General features: G+C 43.4%; 1 protein-coding gene across 3 annotated transcripts in view; it reads right to left on the reverse strand.

Annotated features, from left to right (window-relative positions):
• MYO1E (myosin IE) overlaps window positions 1-22889 on the reverse strand; it is a 189004-nt gene that overhangs the window by 63941 nt on the left and 102174 nt on the right. For 2 of the 3 annotated variants that reach the window (XM_027571990.2, XM_027571991.2), the window contains exons 5-9: window positions 14052-14139; window positions 10692-10781; window positions 6084-6215; window positions 3821-3955; window positions 1786-1918 (exon numbers count right to left, since the gene is read on the reverse strand). In XM_027571990.2, the coding sequence (XP_027427791.1) occupies window positions 1786-1918; window positions 3821-3955; window positions 6084-6215; window positions 10692-10781; window positions 14052-14139 (578 nt within the window). Of the gene's footprint in view, window positions 1-1785; window positions 1919-3820; window positions 3956-6083; window positions 6216-9718; window positions 9738-10691; window positions 10782-14051; window positions 14140-22889 lie in introns of those variants that run through there. The other variant, XM_027571992.2, reaches the window with a different exon arrangement.

The following is a 22889-nucleotide window of genomic DNA, read 5'->3' on the forward strand; positions in this document are numbered from 1 at the left end:
CATTTTAGTGTGTTCAGTGTTGTAATCGCAGAGGTTCCACCTTGATATCCACCAACATATGATTGGTTCAGTAAAAGTACACATAGCCAAGCAATGGCATACTGTGTAGCTAAAAAGGGATGAAGCTCTTAATGAATAGAATAATCTTCAAGACATAATGTGAAGTGAAAAAGCAACTGTATAGAACATGATGTGTTATGCCCCCATTTATGCACAAAAGTGAGAAAAAAGAATGGATGAGCATCGAGGCTCAGGAACACATATTACTGGAAACTCTGGTGCCCTCTGGGGAAGGGAACAAGGCAACGAGCAAAGGGGGACACTCTGCTTAGGTAATAATTCATGTTAAGGTATACCAAGTGAGCAGGAAAGAAATTCTCAGAAGGAGGGCCCAACTCTTTGCTAGCTCTCTTTAGTCTCAAGCATAGCCTCTCCTGGTCTCCACCACTCCAATCAAGGCATTGCAAGGCAGTTGCCAATCCTGGGCCTTACCCAGTTGGCTGAGGAGGCTACTTCCTCCAGGCATCGATGTGCAATGAACCACTTCTTGGCTCAAGCATATGGGGGAAGGCTTGCTGTGTCAGAGTTGTTTTGTTCTCCAGCATAAAGAGGCAATAAAAGATTGTACTATCCAAGAAGGCAAGAGAAATTCATTCTGCTTCCACAGCAACCACCAAGAAACCCACACTGTCAGTGTTAAAAAGGACAAGTGTTAATGACCCTCCTGGATACATATGTGCATTTGTTAAATGTGAAGGAAAATGTACATAAGTCTAGAAACACAGTGATTATTATTAGGTCCTGTTTCTAGACTTTAGGCACACCGTGTATATTTAGTGTTTTCCCCCACCACTCACTTCCCTGGTCAACATAATTCATCTTTCTCTTTATCAGATAGACATCAGAAGTTAGCAGAACTTCCCTCTTTTATCACAAAAGAAAACAAAAATATAAAAAAAGAACCTTATTTGGAATGGAAATAGCCTCCCTGCATTGTCAGCAATGAGTGGGATACTATTTATTACTAAGCATCTAAATTTATCATTCTGGAAGAATGCTGAGAAAGGAAGAAATGTCTTCCTGGGTGGTTAAAGGCTGTGTGGGTTGAGAGCAGCCTGGAAAGCCATCTGATGCCTCAGAGGCTAAAGTCGCCACACAAACCAATAACGTGTCTGCAGGAAGGACCGATTTCTTCCCCAAGAGCAAACATGATCCTTCAGTCTTCAGGCTCTATTACAGAGGTGACCATGAAAGGTGATCACCAGCACTACCAACACAATAGCCAGTGCCCATTCGTTTTTGTTTTCAGAATTCAATCTAAACCAGCCCCCAGATAAGCTTCATCTGCAAGCTTTCCATACTGACATAAACATGATCAGCGGCTCTTCAGGACCGTGAGGTGAGTGGAGGCCCTACAAGTCAGGTACAGAGAAGATTTTTCTTAGGAGACAAATCTCTGGAGTTATTTGGCTATTACTCTCATCTTCATTAAAGTATCACTTTATTTTTAAACCTAGGTGTGAAATTCGGCCAGACTCCCCCAAGGTTGATGGTAAATTGAAACTGAGACAATCTCATGAATGGTCTACTGGTGTGGGATGTGGTGAGGGGCACAGGTGACCAGAAGCCCAGACTCTCTGAAGGCCTTTTGTTCTGCCCCAAAAGGACACATGACTTCCCCAAATCCCTGGCTGAGACCCTAGCAAAGGACATCGGTCGGTTACCTGCGGCGGCGCCAACCGATTGTTCACCCACATTCACCCGCCGTGTGCCAGAGCTACTCACACTCCTCACTCTCCACGGCCGCGTAATTGCCAACTTCCTTGAAGCTGATGTTCCCCAGGTGGAGGACACCCGCCACGATCTGCAGCACCAGCATCTGCTCCTCCGCGAAGATCCCGATCACGTTCATCGCGTGCTGGAGGAGAAAAGAGAAATCATCCAGGTGGGTCAGCCGCCAGCTTTCTAAGCACGTAATAAAGAAGCCAAAGCTTAAACGTCCACAATAGCCAAACTATGGAAAGAGCCCAGATGTCCATCAACAGATGAAAGGATAAAGAAGATGTGGTGTATATGTATATATATACGATGGAATATTATGCAGCCATCAAAAAAAAATGAAATCTTGCCTTTTGCAAGGACGTGGATGGAACTAGAGGGTATTATGCTAAGCGAAATAAGTTAATCAGAGAAAGATAAGTATCATATGATCTCACTGATATGAGGAATTTGAGAAACAAGGCAGAGGATCACAGCGGAAGGGAGGGAAAAATGAAACAAGACGAAACTAGAGAGGGAGACAAACCATAAGAGACTCTTAATCTCAGGAAACTGAAGGCTGCTGGAGTGGAGGGGGGTGGGAGGGATGGGGTGTCTGGGTGATGGACACTGGGGAGGGTATGTGTTGTGGGGAGCACTGTGTATTGTGTAAGACTAATGAATCACAGACCTGGACCCCTGAAACAAACAATACATTATATGTTAATAAAAATAATAAAAAATTTTTTAAAAAGCCAAAGCTTAGATTGAGTTGTGCGGCCACATGGGACTTAGCTAGCAGTGGCAGCTGGAAGGCGCTGTAGGATACGGTCACTGCCCAACGCACTCACCCACTCTTCTCAAGTGTCAGGGGCACACTGGGAAGGCAGTTCTGTCTTTAGATCCAGCACACGATCCCCCGGCAGGAGATCTCCAGGAGCAGAGATACACAGAGGGAGCAGCAGGATACCCAGTCAGCACCCTGTCCTTGTACCCTGTGGGTGTCCTCACTGCCACCCCCCTCCCTCCAAGGGCACGGATGCCCCCTTTCCAGTTACTCCAAGGAGACTTTGGAGATCTTTTGCCACATCAGGAGGGCAAAAATAGATTGTACTTGAAAAAGGATCTTGAATAAAACTCTCCAGCAAATAAAATGAAAGCATCAATAGGAAAGTCTTGTTTCTGAGGCCCGTTAACTTCAGTAAAACCAGCTGACATGCCGAGACTTATTTATCTGAATCCTAAGAGCACCACATGCTAGGACCAATGCAGGCCCCCCATCTGCATTTCTTCTCCCTGCTCCCTTGAGGCCATGTGGCCCCTTGGTGCTGTCTTCTTTCCTGCACCCAGGATACAGTGTGCCTGAGCGGCCTGCCCCCCCCCACCAAGCAGGAGGTCAGCTCCTCTCCAACCGCACCCCCACTTGCCCTGTCAGGGTCCCTGCCTCGCATCTGGGTCTGGGCTGAGGGATGGGCCTGGCAGGAAGCTGACTCAAAAGGCAGAGGGTGATGCTAAATGGGTGAACAGCCCGAGAAAGTTCTAAATTGACTTACTGAGTTGTTTCCCTGAAGATGTGACCCCTCAATAATGTTCCGGGGCTGACAGTACCGTAACATGCACGCTGCAGGAAGGGCATGGAGGCGAGGGCTGCCCTCTGCCCATTCAGTGTGGAGGTAAAAGGGAATGCACATGGAGGTGTTGGAAAAGATCAGAAGGGTGGTCTTCGCTTCACCTTTCTGAGGAAACAGCTCAGCAATGGCATAAGCTCTAGGCAAACTGGGATGGTAAATGTATTACCTATAACGGTGTTCACCTGTTAATCAGAGCCCCTGCAGGGTGGGGGTGGGGGATGAGGAATTCACTTCTTTACCCATTTCAACTCATTCGATGGTCCTCAGGCAGCTGGGCGCATGGCTCTTGAAGGGTGCTTACACATAGGTTTAAGGAAATGGAGAGCTTGCAGCAGAATGAGGTGGAAATTTCCCGCGGCTCTTCACTCTTAACCCTCCCTGCCCTTCGGCGCCGCAGAGCCCCTCCTGCCTGGCCCTGAGCCAGCACTTACCAGTGTTTCCTGAAACTCCCGCCTGTCGTCGATGTCGTCCACCTTGTAGGACCCAGAGAGGCTCAGGTAGTAGTAATAGTCCATGCTGGTGATGCCGAGGCTGTGCTTCTGCTCTGCAGAGGCGCCCTCGATGAGCTGGACAAAAGGAAGTGGGGTGTGGTGTGCCCACCAAGCTGAGGCCCCACGCCAGGGCCCAGGTGATGAGCACGTTCTGACCCTGCCTTCTGAAATGATGGGTGCTCATCTCCAAAATATGGGCTTCAGGATAGCTGCTCTGCTGGTGGTAGCCCCGGATCATCTCTGCAAATTCGAGTTCTGAACTCTGGTAAGACCTATAAGAGCTGAGACTTTCCCCTCGTCCAATGAGGAGAACTGCAGTGCTGTGTGGGTGAGAGCCCTCAGAGGAGTGGAAAACAAGCCAGGTCATATTACTTCGTTTCTGCTCAACGTGCTTAGGGCTTTATGATGTGCAGCCGCCCCTTCGCGCTTCTCCCCATGGATGCCTGTGGAACAGCAGCCCCAGGTCCCGTGCTCCAGCACTCTGAAACCTCCTACCCAGTGGACTGTCCCGCGGCTTTCTGTGCCTGCTCTGATGTTTGCCTTTGGTCCGAGCAAGGCCCTCTTAAAGGACTCCCACCAGTGGTGTGCTAGAAAGATATTCAACCATCAACTCGTGGGGAGAAAAATGGATTTGTAGTGTTTGCTGACTGTCGTGGTGTAAATACTCCTACCACGACTGATTTCAGACTACCAAGAAAATAGCCCCGTTGGAGGAAGTGCTTGGAAGGGATGCACACAGCCTGTGCGAGCTGGCTCCACCTGTTCCAGCCCGGAGGGATTTAGGGAAAGAGAGGGCCTAGCCACACTTCTCCATCTCAGTCAAGCTCCTTATGTCATCTCAGCCCCATGCCCCACAAGGACGGAACATCATCTCCATTACAGAGAAGTTCTAGGTCACCCATGACATCAGGGTCCCTTAGCTTTCTTCTGCCTCCTCAAAATAATCTTTGTGCCGGGGCACCTGGGTGGCTCAGTCGTTGAGCAGCTGCCTTTGGCTCAGGTCATGATCCCAGGGTCCTGGGATCGAGCCCCGCATCGGGCTCCCTGCTCCGCAGAAGCCTGCTTCTCCCTCTCCCACTCCCCCTGCTTGTGTTCCTGCTCTGGCTATCTCTCTGTCAAATAAATAAATAAATAATCTTAAAAAAAAAATCTTTGTGCCACCCCCTTCCTATTTTCCCCCTTCTGTGTTTCCTCCCCATCCGCATCACCCAGCCTCTCATTTCCATCTTCAAACTGCCCCCCCAACCCTCTTCAGCCTGCAGACACATGCTGCTCGTGGCCGTAAGCTTTTCCTTGACTCTGAACTTCTCCAAGCCCCAGAATAAACTTCCTCATCACGCGCTAGCTAGCCACCTGCAAGAATGATTTGCCATCATCTGAGATAGCTATCTAACTGAAAAGACTGTATGAGTTCCCGACACAGCTTTTAACTTCCTTCTAATCCAATGATCTTCAAACCATAACAAAGTAAAATTAACACAAAAAACAGCTGTAGGCCTTTCTTCAAAGAAAATCTGACGTGGACCCCTGATATATGAAATGCTAATACATAAACTCATACATAAAGAAATTGTTTTGGTATCATTATATTTCTTAAGTACTTAAAAACATTTTAAAAAGTAGGCAAATCCAAGGATACTCGAAGCCTTGGGACATAATCTAAGAGCAACCTGCAACACTGCTCTAGCCCCACTCCCCGTGGCTTCTGGACGTCCAGGTCAGAACTTCCTGACCGGGGATTAAAGATCCTTAGCCCACCTCTAGCCTTTCCTCTGAGCTCCCCTTCGGGAGACTTCCACCCTTGCCAACCGGTCCACCTGACTTGCCAGAGCAGCCTCCCCACCTCGTTCCCCTGCACGCCCTCTGTACCTCTCCTCACCCTCCCAGCCACACCTCCCCACGTGGACTCCTGCCTGGCAAAGAATCAAGCACTCCTAGTTTTGTTCTGAAGTTATACTAACACTTCTTGATTATTTAACTTTTGGGAAGTTCTTATTTTCTCTCCCCAAGAACGTACTCTCCTCGCAGGTAGGGATGTCCTCACAATTTTTTGCACATTGACTTATACATACTATAGTAATAAATACTCCTTGGCTTGGCAGACTAGATTGCCTAAACCTGACAGCTTAGAGGAAAACAAAAAAAATTTTTTTAATGTGGAGAAGGAATAAGGAAATAGGAAAGAAAAAATATAAAGGAAAACCTGGTAAAATATGTGAAAACTCCGCTCTCCGGGGTTCCTCATCACCACCCTGGATTTTTCCAGAAGGAAGTTGGAGATCTTTCCACCATCTGGTTCCCCACCTGGACTGAACTGGATTTCAAAGTATTTTCCCTGCAAGAAAGTTAGGGATTTCCTTCAATGGTTGGTGAACAGAAACATGATGTTCCAAACAGGCTTTGAATATAGCATATAATTCAAGGAAATTCATTAATGAAAGATACATTCTGAATTATTCCCAGTTCTGATCAAGACTTCCTCACTTCTTCCTATCAGACAATAACCAGGGCTTTTGTCCAGTCACACGATTCTGAATTGAGAGAGAGAATCTATATTTCCAGCCCGACTAAATAAGGGTATGCTGTATTCCTTGCCCATTTCCCCCCAGTGGGTGCTTGCCTGCTAAGCCGGAAGCTGTAAAGAATGGGACAGAAAATCTCAAGGTTCCCTTGATCTAGCAAGAACGAACTCCATCAGCCTCTTTCAGGGAGAGCAAATTTTCCCTCTGCCAGACATATTTTCATGGCTTTGAGCAAAAGGCACCCCCTTTTACCTCTGGATCATCTAGCGTTCTTATATAAAGTAAAAACACTTGATTATAAACAATGTTCTTTCCAGCTAGTTGTGGGTGTGTAGAGTTTTCTTACTGTCGTAGTTAATTATTTCCTTTTAAATTACTGCTCAGAAGGAACAAAGGAGAATAAAGCCTTGGGATTTAGCTGGAAAGGTGTCCAGATTGTTAAGGAAATGACATTTTCTCGCTAGAATCTGGTTGCTCTCCCATCCTTGGAAAGGGCCAGGAGTGTAAATGTAGACGAAGGAAAAGATGAAAATGTGGGTGTTAGGGAGTGGTACGGCCTGGGTTCAAACTGGCGGAGCATGCCCAGCCTAACTGCATTTCACATTTTCAAATTTTAATATTTTAAAATATTAAATATTTTTAAAATGTGTACACTGATGAAATCCACCCATTTCAGGGCTGGCTCCTGCCAGGCCACAAGTCTGGGACTAGAACCATAAACTCATTAAGGACAAGAAAAGCCCATTTTGTGTTTTTCCTGCTGCCTACAGCATCCACTACCTGCTGTGTTCCTAAGTCAACTGCAGATTCCAAGTATCAGAAAGGCTACAAAAGAAGGCCACCCTCTAACTGTCTATGTGTCTTATTCTGATGACTTCTCCCCCTTCCCCAAAATAAACCCCCAAACACCTAGAAGCACCAGACAGAGAGAAGGACCACAAACCATGTTATCCCAAATTGCAGTGCTTCCTGAGAAATGATTGCTGAACAAGATTCTCCATGCTTCCTATTATGATGTCTATTCCTTCATCATCCTTTCCTTTTGGCACGTTTTGGAGGGAATAAATCAGTGTCTGTCCACGTGTAGCCCCTAACCATTCCCCATCAATCTGGGGGTGGGAATGAAACCAAACAGGACATCAAACCCAGGAATGGCAGATGTAGTAAATGACAAACTCTCAAGCCCTTCCAGAAGGGGTTTGAAACCTTGGCTGCCCTGTTGCAAAGACCTGGGGAGCCTTTTTTTTTTTTTTTAAAGATTTTATTTATTTATTTGAGAGAGAGAGTGAGAGAGAGAGAGAAAGCATGAGCAGAGCAGAGAGAATGACAAAGGGAGAGGGAGCAGACTCCCCACGGAGCAGGGAGCCCGATGCAGGGCTTGGGACTCGATCCCAGGACCCTGGGATCATGACCTGAGTTGAAGGCAGACACTTAACCGACCGTGCCATCCGGGTGCCCCGAGAGAGGTAAATCCATCTTTAGGAACTGGTACCCAAATCTGAGCAGTTCTAAAGAGCCTGGGTGATTTTTCTATGTGGCCAAGGTGGAGAACCACTGTTCCAATGAATAGAAAGGCTAATATACAATTCAAATTTGTTACGTAAAAGTTAAAACCCCTAACAAGAGAGTTTTGTTGTAGAGCAGCCTGGGGAAAAAGAGGAACTTGTATGAAGAAAGGATGTTGCGTTTTCATAATTAAATGGAAAGAAACATTGATTCTTGGTAATGTGTTGATTCTTGGTAATGTTTTATTTCTTAAGCTAGGCACTGGGAACACTGGTGTTCATTGTATTATTTTTAAATAGTGTTTGAAATATTTCATAATATATTTCTTAAAACTTGAAAAGATTGGTGTAAGTGGAAATATGGGAGTTTTTATGATTCATACTGCATGTCCATTTTTTTTAGAGATTTTTTTTTTATGTAATCTCTACACCCAGTGTGGGGCTCGAACTCATAACCCCAAGATCAAGAGTTGCATGCTCTATGGACCGAGCCAGCCAGGAGCCCCTGCATGTCCATTTTAAAAAGAGAAATTACCTATATTCCCACCCTGATGCCCCTTCTACTCCCTCCTACTAAATAATCACTTGTTAATAATATAGTCAAACTTTGATTTACAGACACCTTAGTTAAGTTTTATATAATGTGCCTTTTAAAATAAAAATGAGACCATATTATAAGCACATTATAAATATCATAAATATTATTCTATAACCTATTTTTTTGAAATTTAACAATATATTATGGATATCTTTTTAAATAAGTCATTATTAACAGGAAACTTAGATAATTTTTTTTTTTTTTTTTTTACATAGGCTCCATGCTGGAGCCCAACACAAGGCTTGAACCTACAACCCTGAGATCGAGACCTGAACCGAGATCAGGAGTCAGGCGCTTAACTGACTGAGCCACCCAGGTGCCCCTGAACATTTTAAATGTTGATAAAAAAATGCCAAATTGCTCTCCTAGGGGAATGTGTCAGGCTTCAACCAATAGTGTTTTTTCTCTGGTATTATAAATCTCCTTAATGTTTGCTCATCTGAGAGACAGAAAATGATATATAGTTTTAATTTACATTTCTCTCATTATTAATGGAAACATCTTTGGATGCCCCATCAGACATTACTCTGTGTGTGTGTGTGTGTGTGTGTGTGTGTGTGTGTGTGTGTGTGTGTGTGCATGCGCTCACACTCTTTCTCATCTTTCCATCAGGGTTACATGAAATTTTATAATCGGAAAAATAAATGCTATTTTTGTTTTGTTTTACAAAGAATGACTGACGTATCCTCCTTGTCCAAGAATAAAGAATAACTTATATTGGAAACATCAAAATACCCATTTAATTATTCTTTTGCTCTCTAAGGAAGGCAAAGGGGGGGATGGGTAGCTAGAGAGTTAAATTTGGTCAAGTGCATTTTTTTTTTTAAGATTTTATTTATTTATTTGACAGAGAGAGTGAGAGAGCACAAGCAGGGGGAGCAGCAGAGGGAGAGGGAGAAGCAGGCTCGCGGAGCTCAATCCCAGGACCCTGAGATCACAACCTGAGCTGAAGTCAGACGCTTAACCATCTGAGCCAGCCAGGCGCCCCGGTCAAGTGCATTTTTTATATGACTGAGACAGACAATTAGGAAAAAAAGGTCAAGTGGAAAATTCATTCACATTTTCTTTTGTATTTCATTACCTAGAAACTTCTTCAAGATAACACGACCCAGGCATCAAGCAGAAAAATAGGAGTGGTGAACAAATGAACAAACAGTGTGAATAGTATTGAACAGCAAGGAAAGTGAGGGCAATAAGGAGAGATATAACTCACCAGGGAATCTAACAATCACTGCATGAGACCTTAGTAAGAATTCTCTTGGAAATAGAAGCTTCCTTCCAAAATAGAAGGCTGAAAAAGAAATTGTTTTTCTCCAAAATTCCCACTATTTATTTTAAAATGGTCCGGAATCAGCCTCACAGATGGCTCCTTGAATGTTTTACTGCCAGACATAATCTAGGGTTGAGATAAGATATAAAATCTACATAAATCAAAGCTACTGGCCAAATACTCATTTCTTTGTAAATGTGACTTTTTGTCAAGGGGGATATATTCCTATGCATCCTCGCCAGCTAATTCACCCCCGAGGAGACACTCAGGCAGAAAAATGTCTAAGTGGGCATTCATGACAATGCATTTGGCTGACACTTTCATTGCCTTGGGTTGAGTGGACCAGCTGGGAGGCCATCTGACGGACCGCATCCAGTTGCTTTTGGATGTGATTATGTTACATGAGTATGTCTAAAACAAATACACAGAGCTCTTAGGGGTGGGCAGACAACTAGCTCACTCTGGATGACAGAGAGGACAGTTGTCTCCAAGATACAGGATCGAAGTGTTCGATCGGCCCAGGTTCCAGGAACCAAAAGCAAGGCAAGAAGACCTGCAAATCTAGTGAACTCGTTTATTTGTCTGGGAAAGAAGGTCCTCCCGCCAGGGTACAAGGCAAACCCCTCCAGGACCAAAGCTGACACTTCTATCAATTTTTATTTTCCCTAGTGAGGCAACTTGGGTTGAGAACTGTTTTCAAAAATTATCTTCTATCCCGAGGCTCAAAAATAATTTCAGTGAAAGGGCAAATGGATATCCTGACAGCACACAGCTATAGAAAATGAAGAAGAGATTGAAAAGGCAGCCTCCTGATGGTACGTGAAAAGCTCCTATTTCCTTGGGGATACCAGACGTAAATCGGGGGTATCAGCATCACCCATCAGGTGACATTTTCTGAAACAGGGAAGAGACTCACAAATCGGCTGGAGTTGTTGTTGCGGACGGTCTTGGCGTTCCCGAAGGCCTCCAGGAGCGGGTTGGACTGCAGGATAATGTCCTTGACGTGCTGTCACGGCAGACAGGCCAGAGGTTAGGAAGGTGCAAGCACCAACCACGCAACGTGACACCACACTCTCCCTAAGGACCTGGTTTCTGAAGGCAGTTAAGATGAGGTCTCAAATCTCTACATGTTCCTGGGGTTTCTGGAAGATTTATGCTTTTCTCGCAACAGATCTAAACCTGCTTGTGTGTTCATGTCTTCCAGCTCCCTTGACTTGGTGCCTGTGCTTCCCAAACCTTCATGCTCATGAATCCCCAAGGGATCTTGTTTAAATGCAGACGCAGATTCATTGGTCTGAGGCGGGGCCCGAGAGTCTGCATTCCTAACCAGCTCCCTGGTTCTACTGCTTTTGCCAGCGTGGAGCCATGTTTGGAGCAGCAAGGGCCAACACTGGATTGTATGGAACAATTCCTGGCCTACTAGAGAGGAAGGATTTGGTTTTCAAACACCCCATTTCTGTGCCAGACTGAAAAGTGTGCAAAACACTCTATGGGCAAGACAGCTCAACAGATAGGAGTTGATGTTGGAGAGGTCTTTCAACAAGTGAGTCATTCCTTGTAGTTCTAATTATTCACATGCTATGGTTAAACATGTTCCAGAAATAACAAGTCTTTGGTTTGTGCTCTTTAGCTACTGACTAATTTCAAGCCAAGAGCTCTGTATCATTGTCCTCATAGGAAAACAGGAAGAGAAAAGTCAACAATAACGTCTGCAGTCTGGCCACTAGGTCGTGGTCTGTAGCAAACAGGACTAGATTAAGGCACTAACTGCTAATTAACTATGTAACAGCCGAAGCTGCTCCCTCGGCATTCTCCTGAACAGTCAGAAGAGGAAAGGGAATGGGAATTTCACTAACTGGGCTATGTGGTTAGCAATGGCACCAAAGGCAAATTCTGGGTGGTCCCTCCATGGGGTCAAGTTCAAAGCTTAGAAACATCTTCCAAGCTGCCTACTCTCCTTTAAAAACTCATGGATTTATGCAAATGATGCCTTCTTTGTAAAATTAATTTTGACTTTGTGGCTCTTCATCAATCAATGCTTTATATGTTATTTGATACCCTTTATCAACACTCAGCTTCTCATAAGGGGTAGAACCAGAGAAAGGCTCTTCTTTGTCTCTTCCCTTCTTTAATTATTGACTTTTAAGCTGAGAATCCTTATGCACATATGCATCATCCATCCATCAACCATCAAGATGTCCAACAGAATTTTGGGGCGTGTGGTCAGCATTTGGGGAAAAGACAAAGAACAAATAAAGGTAAAGGTGCAGCCCACCCATAAAACAGCATCCTGAGTTTGTCTTCATGTCAACCTTCTAGGGATAGGGTGTGATCACATGAACAGAGACAATCAAGTAGCACCGCACCAACCTAAGTTCTTGAATCACTCTCACTGTCCAATGCTGAAGCCATGAGCCATGTGTTGCAATGAGTTGCAAGAAGGCTAGTCCCAATTGAGATGTGCTGTGAAGTGTAGATTACATGCCAGATTTCAAAGATTTAATATCAAAAAGAATGCAGAGTATCTTGTTAGTTTCTTGACATGGATTATATGCTGAAATGATCATGTTTGGGATATGTTAAGTAAAATATATTTTTAAAATTAATATCACATGATTCTTTTTACCTTTTTAAAGATTTAGCCACTTGAAAATGTTAAATTCTGTCCGTGACTTGTGCCATCTTTCCACTGGCCAGTGCTACTCTAGATCTTCTTTTCATTCAATGAAAGAGGGCCCTCTAAGACTCTTTTACTCTGTGAAAGGAATTTTGGAGGCTGCCTGAAGCTTTCTGACCCAGAAGGACACAATGTGACGGAGCACCATTTAATTAGCAGACAGAACCACAGTGAAGAGAGTTTTGATGTACCTTTTTAAAGTCTACAGATGACTGCACTTATCCAATGATTCAGATTAAAAAATTAATCTTTACGGTGAAATCTACCTGGGAGCACGAGTACCGGTAAGAAACTGTTCCCAGTGGTCTGCGCCAGTGATAAGCCCTATGCCTCTGGGCAAGCCCCTGTGGACCCTGGCCCACCTCCGCCATCAGCCATTGCTCTTCGGGGAGGGGGCTTCGCCCAGTCCTGCTGACGCCGATGCCGCTACCACGCTGGGTCAAAGTAAAGGCAGACGAAGCAGTAACTACCATTCTCCACGCTGCACCCACGCTGCACCCTCGAACGTGCTGCCTCTCGGCCCATATTGTGCTCCTCTCCTTTTTCATCTCTCCTTTGTCCTCATTTTCCTGGATGTTCTGCTTTCCTAATGTTACCCTCTAACGTTTCCTTCTTCCTTTCTCTCCCCTGCCCCCTCCCCCACTCTATTTTAAGATTTTTGGAAATGCAGTCACATAGTTCAAAATTTAAAAGTTTCAAAAGGCTATAGGGGAGAATGTGCCTTTCTCTCGGTCTCCCAGTTTCCCTCCCTGAAGAACCCATTACCAGTTTCTTATCTAACCTTCCAGAGGTATGTTATACCCATCCAAACAAATACGGGTATACGTTCTCTTATTCTCCTCAAATGGCAACACGTTTTACACAATGCTGTGAACCTTGCTTTTTGTAACTCATCATTATCTTGGAGATCATTACCTATCAGTACATGAAGTTTCATTTTTACAGCTGTCTAATATTCTATTCTATTATGAACCATAAATTATTTCACCAGTCTCTGACTGATGAACCTTCAAATTGTTTCGAGTCTTTTACATTACTAAAAAATGCCATATCAAATAACTATATCATTTTGCATACATTTCAGCACATCTAAAGGATACATTCTCTCAAGCAGAATTGATGAATCAACAGGTGTATACACATAGAGTTGACAGATTTTGCTGAAATACCCTCCATAAAAGTATACTAGTTCATGCTCCTACCCGTAATGTATGAGAGGAACTATGTTCCTATATTTTTACCAACAAAGTGTTTAAAACACGACAAAATTTTTGCCATTCTGACAGTTAAGGAATAGTTCTTTGGTGAGGTTTCATTTTGCACCTTATTATCATGAGGGTGAGCATGTTTCATGTTTTATGAGTTGTCCTTCATTTATTCCCTTTTGGGATTTTTTGGCCTTTGCTAGATATTTAAGAGCTCATTCTATATTAGGTATCTCCATCTCATGCTATTTCTTTGGAGATTTCAAGCTTTTGGTTATAGAAGTTGGTTGGTTCTGTGTCTTTTCTGTGGAAAAAAATTTTTTTAAACAGCAAATGGAGACTTTTACACTTCACTTAATACAGGGCCTCAAAATGGGTCATGTCACTAACTCACCTGGACTTTGGGACCTCCTCCAGATACTCTAGAGACATAACTCATGATGTATTTGGCAGCCACTGTCTTTCCAGCACCACTTTCACCACTGAGGAAAGAAAGACAAAAATACCCACCCGTGAAGTGGATCACAACCGGTTCCCTCCCCCCTGACAAAACAAACAAACAAACAAAAACAAAAAAAGAAAGCAAGCATAAAGGTATTCAGTAATAAAGGCACAGCACTGGTTGAGAAAGGCAAATCCATGCCAGGATGAGGTCACCTCCCTGACTTGTATGAGCAATATCAACATGGTTTGTGGACCAAGGTCTTGATAACGATCATGTCTGGAATAGACAATTAGGCATTCTAAATGCCCAATAATGGAGAACATGATTAGGAACATTATGGGATATCAGAAGGATGGAATATTATACAGAAATTACAAATGACAGGAAGATTGTAAACTTAGGGGGAAAAGCATAGGAAGTAATCAATTGAGTGAAATCAGAAAAAATTATATATGAAAACATGACTACAAAATGTAAAGAAAAAAAACACTGAAAAGAAAAAAAGACTAGAACTACCACAAAATATTAGTAGAGGTTCTGGTAAAGTGAAAGATACCATGGAAGACTCCTTTTAGTTCATTATTTCCCAAACTTTTAGTAACACATACATTACTTCTGTAATTTAAAAAAAAAGGAAACCGTAGGCACTCTCAGGTTTTAAACCTTGTGCCCTGAACTGGTACAAGCAACTTTATTTTAGAAGTTCTAAAATTAAATGATGAGGCAATATTAATCACATCCTGCATAACAAAGACTACCTTCCGTTTTGGTGGCCTCACTGCATGGGGAAACCCTTTTGTTAAGAGTGTATAGGCTGGTCTTCAAAATACCCGTTCTTCCTTTAAAATCCCCTTGAATTGATGATGACCTCAACTCACAACATGCTTAAGTCAGTCAGATTTCTCATCTCTCTGTTGGTTGCTTTGTGTTATCAATGGCTCACTCAAGAAAAGAGGAAACGTCTGCTTAGGGTACATCCAAAGCCAGGTGACCCCTTAGCATCAAAAGGAAACAAATAAATTTGGAAATAATTTGATGTTTTGAAACAAAACAAACACAAAAAGGATTAAGGTAACCATCAGAGCAAAACTCAGAACTTGGTGAATTTCCCTGACGTAACACACACTTAATTAGAGAGATTAGAGGGAAGAAGAAGGGAACAATACTCTTTGAGGGGCTCTGAATCCACCAATGTGACTTATTCACCATGTGAGTGCTTGGAGCCCCCGGTTTCCAGGTCACGTGACTAGGGAAAGCAAACTGAAGTTCCATAAGATGTGGTGGCAAGAAAAAACCAGCAAGTGTGGATGAAATGGCACACTGTTTATAGAGGACATGCTTACTTGCAGGCCCAAGGAGGTATAGCAAATATCTCGGCTCCATGAGGAAATGATCTATTTAAATGGTCCCTGTAATCAAGTGATTTATGTGCAAGACCCAGGGTCAAAACATGTACTCTTGCTTATTTGCAGCACAGGTTTTGTCGACAAATGAAACTCCATTTTATAATGTTGTAAATCATGTGAACGGTCAAGAATATTGTAAAATCCCAAAGTGCAAAGGTACAACCACCCAATCCAATAATCACACAGACATTTAAAATAACTAGAAAACTACGTGGCAACATACATAAAGACTGCAGCTAAAGTTGATGGCAACATAAGCAGAAGACAATGTATCTATAATGTGATCACAACTAAGTAAAAATAATGTATGGACAAGAATAGAAATGGAACAAAGAAAAAGAAGCATTTCTGACTTGGGGCGCCTGGGTGGCTCAGTCAGCTGAGTGTCTGATTCTTGATTTTGGGTCAGATCATGATCTTGGGATGGTGAGATCGAGCCCCACATTGGGCTCCGCGCTCATAGTGAAGTCTGCTTGAGATTCTCTCCCTCTGCCCCTCCACCTGCGCTCACATGTGCGCTCTCTCTCTCCCCCATAAATAGATAAATCTTCTAAAAAAAGAAATACTTCTGACTTATTGAAGGGTTTTTTTCTTTGGATGTGATTTCTCTTAATTGCTTAAATTTTTGAGATAGATAATTACTTATATATTTCAGATTTTTAAAAAAGCATTTCTAGAAAAAGTGGAACCACACAGCACAGTGATAATCAACACTGATCAATTTCTTTATTCTTCAACTTCCTTTATCACGATGAGTAAACATATTTTCATGTTCAGAATTCCTTGGAGCAAGCTGTGTGTGTGTGTGTGTGTCTGTGTGTCTGTGTAAGAGAGAGAGGGAAAAGGAGAAGCAACAAATCCTATTGGAATTATGAAATAAAAGTATAGCGATTCTTCGGTTAATAGTGTGATAGACACGAACTATTTTATCTCTTTGGTTGGAAGCAAAAGAACAGAAGAATAATGGAACAGAATTCATTTCATGTATTAAAATAAGTACGCCAGGTCCAATAATAGAACATCGACATTCTAGTAATTGTGGTATTTTTCAGAAGCTTTAAAATAATTAGTTCTGGCTGAACATTGACTGGAAGTTTCATTTCTTGGTTTCCATTTACAAACACTTAAAAAAAAGTTCTATTGATCAGAGGCTGGTAATTTGCTCAGAATATGGTACAATAATGGAATGTTACATAATTATCTGAAGCTTACAGTATATACAAGCATAACTATACTGGTCCTTTTGGGATGGCAAAATATTATTTCTTCCTCTGGACTAAAACGCAAGTTAAAAGAATGTGAAGGTATCAGACATTATACAGCATGCCTAAAATTATTTGCTTTGCATCTCACAAGAGTTAGGAAATTTGCTTTGCTTATGTTACAGGCAGTCTTTCTTAATTCAATTGCCTTCACTTGACTTCTAACGTGGACAAAAAAATACGCTGGAAGTGTATGTGCTTTAAATTAGAAAAATGCCCCATTGGTCCCTAAACCCAGCAGCCTACCAGAACCCTCAAAGTAAAATGCTCATGTTTGGGCTCCTCTTCTGACCTGCTTCCAATCCCAGTCTCCAAGGACAGGCCCTAGAAATAAGATTTTTTTTTTAAAGATTTTATTTATTTATTTGACAGAGAGAGACATAGCAAGAGAGGGAACACAAGCAGGGGGAGTGGGAGAGGGAGAAGCAGGCTTCCCGCCAAGCAGGGAGCCCGATGTGGGGCTCGATCCCAGGACCCTGGGATCATGACCTGAGCCGAAGGCAGATGCTTAACGACTGAGCCACCCAGGCGTCCCTAGAAATAAGATTTCTTAACTCTGTAGTTCTTATATAACTGGCGGAAAGAGCCAAGCAAATTTAAAACAGTCAACAGAGACTTCATAGGAAATATCAATTCAAATAAGAAATAATGTTCTGTGTGCATTAGCTATAGAAATGGAAACACATGCTAAAATTTCAAAGAAATGGAAAGAATGTTCTGGGGGAAGAATCTATTTACAATGGTATATTAATAATTGGATCCAAGGACCATAATTGCTTTTATAAGCCTGAAAGTTATTCCTCACTTAAAAATCAATAGTGTTTTCAATTAACTTCAACTTCCTCTAGCAAATGTAAAAACATTTCCATCATATTTTTCAGGCAGATTTCCCATAGAATAAGGAGAGTCAATCTTTTCTACTGCTCGAAGATTCACCAATCTACTCCCATTTCCCCCTTCCTAGTCTCATAATAATCTGTAACTTTTTAAATTATTATTATTTATTTATTTATCTGAGAGAGCAAGACTGAGAGCGAGCACACATGCATGTGAGCATAAGCTAGGGGAGGGGCTGGGGGAGAGAAACTCAAGCAGACTCTGTGCTGAGCGTGGAGCCCGATGCGGGGCTCGATCCCAGGACCCTGAGATCATGACCTGAGCTGAAACCAAGAGTCGGACGCCCTGACTGAGCCACCCAGGGGCCCCTCTCTAACAGTTCTTACCACAGTAACTATTGTTCCCTTATAACTGATCAAGTTAATGTCATTGAAATGTTGCTTTACCAGCCTTAGATTTGTTTGCACTTTACAAAGGATAAACGCTTCAAACAAAAACTGTGTGTGCGTTTGTTTACCCTACATGTATTGTCTAAGCCCCACCACGTGCCAAGCTCTGGGCTGGAGGCTCGAAGGAGAGGTGGCTCCTGCCCTGAAGGGGCTCACCACCTGCTGGGGAAGGGGAGTGCACGCAGGCTGTAAGAAAACCGTGTAGATGGGGATGCAGTTTTAGGGACTCCTGGGGGCATGTATCCCTGATTGGAGCACATGTTAAGAAAAGATCCTTAAAGGAAGTCACAACTATTTTAAGTCTCAACAAGACACGTAACATTAGCCAGGTGGGGTGTGTGTACCCATGTGCAGTCGGACCCAGGGGTGAATGGTGAAGCCTGAGTCCTAGCTGGAGACAAAAACCCCACTGGGTGCGACTGAAAGGAAGTACCACAGGTGAAAAGAACTTGAAAGGGAGCTGGAGGGGGGAGGAGAGGGGCTGAAAGTTCCATGACAGTGCCTTGGGTATTGGTTTTGAGGAAGGACCATGGGCTCTGGTCAGAAGCAGTCAGTGTTTCTTATTTCATACAGACCAGACTCCAGTCCTTTCTGTATCATATTCATGAATTTTGCCTTTACTTCTCTTCTAAAGACCAACTGATCTATTACTTAGTATTTTTCTCTAAACTGAGTCAATTTACTTAAATTTATTTTAAAAAGGAACATATATATGGCTGCTGTATATAGAAAACCACGATGGCTTACCCCAAGTTGGCAACCCTAAAAATAAATACCACAAAAATAAAAGTTATTTGTGAAAATAATTCAAATTTCTACCAACACAGAATAGATAAATAAACTGTGACATATTAAAAAGTGGAATTCTGGGGGGGGGGGGGGCGCGGAGAATTATAGTTACACTCTCCCAGTAAATTTCAGGAAATTTAATGTTGTGTGAAAAAAAAAAAAAAAAGCAAGCTGCAGAATACATGGAACGCATATAGTAGGATTCCATTTACATCAAATTCAACAGTGCAAAAAGACAGTCAAGAGGTTGGTTAGAGTAGCAAATGTAAGTAAGTGGTAACACCATAAAGAAAAGGGAAGGAGATATTTAAAATTCAGGACAATGGTTATCTCCCTGTGAACTGGGATGGGAAAGGAGCCAAGACGGACTGGAGAAAAGGAGGGGCAGCTCAGAGGATATTCTTTTTCTTTCTTTTTTTTTAAAGATTTTATTTTTAAATAATGTCTACACCCCATGTGAGGCTCGAACTCACAACCCCGACATCAAGAGTCATATGCTCCACCAACTGAGACAGCCAGATGCCCCTCAGGGGATGTTCTTTTAACTTAAAGTGAAGTGGTGGGTGATCTTTTGGGATCATGGCTCTTTAAATGTACATGTATTTTATAGATATAATTTTAATGTCCTCAGTAGCTCACATGAACCATTTTGGAAGTGGTTGAATTCTAGCCGGCCTGCCAAAGGCCTTGAGCCTGAAGCCTACTCTCTTTAACAAAGAGATCAGCAAGAGGTTTGAAGACATACCAGCACAAAACAGACTTACTCTCTGATAGAAGCAGGCACATTGAAATAAAACTAAACATGGGCTCGTCCTCTGTGCGTACTTCAATACCATGTACCCCCTGCATGGCTGGGAAGCGCTGCAATCATCAACGGGAAACGGGTGGAGCACGGAGGCCAAGCTGAAAGGAGGTGGCCAGGTCAGAAGGGTGTGCAGGATCCAGGCGAGGGGAATGAAGGCCTCCATGACGGCAGGGTTGGTGGCAAAAGATGTAAGAGGGTAAACTCCTGTCCCATTAGGGAGTAACATTGGGTTTTGACAGAAGATAGGTAAGAATGAATGAAGAATGACATCCTGGTTTGGGGCCTCGGGAGCCGGTGGATACTGTATCGCTAAGGTAAGAGTTTTTATAACCCCCAGGGCAGGGTTGGGGGTTATATCATGTGGTTGTAGGACCCCAGAGACTGAGGATGCAGAGCAGTGAAGGGCATTTGAAGGGCCACCCACAAGTAGGGGCCAGTGGGCAGAGCCATGGGGAGGTTGAGGGGAGCGGGGAGGTAATGAATGGAAGAGACAGCTGGTGATTGGAGGACTGATTAGATTGAGCACATAAATTAGATTGAGCAATAGACAAATACATTGAAAATAATGTGAAACAATACTCTCGTTGTCAGAAAAGTGTTAGCAAATTTGAAAAGGAGAAAGAACCCTGAAGTGCTGGATCGGTGGTATTAAAGGCATCCACTTTAACTGTTGGAATGAAAGTTATCAGTACACACACACAAAAACTTTGTGTGTGTGTGGTATGTATAGTGGGCATAGCGTGTGTATATGTATTTATTATATATATATAATAAATAAATAGAAGGGACCAAGGCTTCTTGGAGAAATGGCCAATTCAAAAGCTGGGCCAGGGAAAATGCAAGCTGAGCCTAGAACACGTAGCTGTGTCAAAAAGTACAAAAGTACAGTGTCTGATGTAGACATGTCAAGCCCACAAGAGCCAGTTTGAAAGGGCTCCCGCTGATCGAGGTCATGGTAGTAATGGACTATGATCATTGAATATAGTCCATACATACTGCCATAAAACAAGATAAATCAATAATAAGGGAGAAGGGAAAACTCTTCCTTATCACGGAGTGCCCACTAAGGAACAAAGAAGAAATGATGGAAACAGAGCATCACCATTTGGCACCTGTCATTTAAGTGACTGATGTGGGCCAGAGTCATCAATGGATTCTACGGTGGGTGGAGGTTTAATGAGGAGCAGGATGCTGCCATAATCTCAAAACAGGCCCACAAAACGCTAACATGTCCTAAAAGAAAATATGGTGAACTTAGTCAGAAGGAACACAGCAGACATGCCCAGGCCCAACCAGTTGCTCAAGAGCACAGTGTTGTTTCTAAGGAAGTCCTGCTCAGCAGGAATGACCTGAGTCTGGTCAGAAGGAATCACGAGACAGACCCAAGCCGAAGTCAGCCTACTGAATTTAACGCCTGAACTCTTTAAAACTGTAAAAAGCAAGAAATACACATATTGGATAAACCTGCAATGTGTCCCCTGCAATCTGAGGAACTGTTCCAAAATGACAGCGTCTGAAGAGACATGTATTCCTGGAAAGAATCCCGGGACAGAATAGAAAGAGGGGCGCCTGGGTGGCTCAGTCGTTAAGCGTCTGCCTTCGGCTCAGGTCGTGATCCCGGGGTCCTGGGATCGAGCCCTGCGTTGGGCTCCCTGCTCGGTGGGAAGGCTGCTTCTCCCTCTCCCACTCCCCCTGCTTGTGTTCCCTCTCTCGCGGTGTCTCTCTCTGTCAAATGAATAAATAAAATCTTAAAGAAAAAAAAAAAAAGAATGGAAAGAGACATTTAGGGGAGAACTGGTAAAATGTAAATGGGGTCTGTGGGTTAGGTGGCACTGTACCCATTATCAGCGTCCTGATTTGGAGTATTATAACTGGTTAGGTAGGAAAACATCTTGTTTTTAGGAAATACACACTGGAGAGTTTAGGGGTGATGAGTTATCACTTCTGCAGCTTGATCTTAAAAGTTTCAGAAAAATATTAATATAATTGGTAATATCAATCATTGTGTGTGTCTGGGTGCATCTGGTTGGAGGAAGAGGTGGGAGAGAGCGTAAATGTGGTCAAATGTTACCAGTTGGGGAAACTAGGTGAAGAAGACACAACAGTTGCTTGGTTCATTCTGCCCATTTTTCTGTACAACTGGAATTATTTCAAAATAAATTGTTTGAAAGAGAGTTTATAGGAAACGTTGCAAATCTGAGGATGGGGAGGAAGAAGTAGAGGGAATATTTGTTCACCTGTGTACATGTGAAAAAAATATATATATTTTCCCCGTTTTAAGTCGTGTTGATCGGTGGCTAATAGGGATAGGCAGCAGATGGGTGAAAATGTGAGTCTGAAGCAGAGGGAAAGGTTCTGGATGAGAATACCAGGATGTGAGTGAGAGTTAAGTGGGACTAGCAAAGAGAAGCATGCCTGAGCACAGACTGCACTGGGACCTTGGGCACTGCAGTGGCCACTAGTGGTTCCCCCTCGAGCTCTTTTCCCCACCTCCCTTTCCCTGACAATTTCCTGACTTGGTTCGGGTATCTCGCCCGGTACACCAGATAGAGAAGCTGGTCCCATACTCAGCTGAGCCCATCTGCACCTGACCTACCACCCCCAGCAATTCAACAGTCCATATTAACAAGGTTGCCCCATTAGACTCAAGGGAAGGACTCATGGGAGAGGCTCCTCTCCCCTCTAGGATGTAAGGAGGAACGTTACTCTGATTGCCCCTGGTAGCCATCTGCAACCACCAAGGGGAACCGGAACAAATCTTAGCATGTCTGGACTGTGAAGCAGAGAGCTGGAAAGAACCTGGGTCCTTGATGACATCAATGGACCATGGAGCCACCAGCCCTGAGGTCTCCACAACCTCTGCGTGTTCTGTTATGCGGGATAATAAATTGCCTTAATTTCTCAGACAGTTTGAATCAGATTTTCTGTTGCTGGCAGCTCAAAGCGTATCAAGTGAAATGGGGACCACTGACATTTCGGGAGCTCTGGGGAAGAAACTCCCCATGGAGAGCAAGCTGGCAAGACTGGAGGGGCAGGAGGGAAGGGGGCGGATGAATGCAGCATCCCGGGAGCCGAGGGAGCTGGAGGCTGACTGTGGCAACATGGTGGGGAGACCAAGAAGACAATGAAGTTCTGAAATCTTCCTGCTGGGACCGATTCTCTCAAACCCTACTTTGGGATATAGGGACATATTAGTATTGAACTTGACTCTTAGTTCAAAATGTATAACCCAAGGGTAA

The sequence above is a fragment of the Zalophus californianus genome, chromosome 6 (assembly GCF_009762305.2).
Source record: "Zalophus californianus isolate mZalCal1 chromosome 6, mZalCal1.pri.v2, whole genome shotgun sequence".
NCBI classification, from domain to species: Eukaryota; Metazoa; Chordata; class Mammalia; order Carnivora; family Otariidae; genus Zalophus; species Zalophus californianus.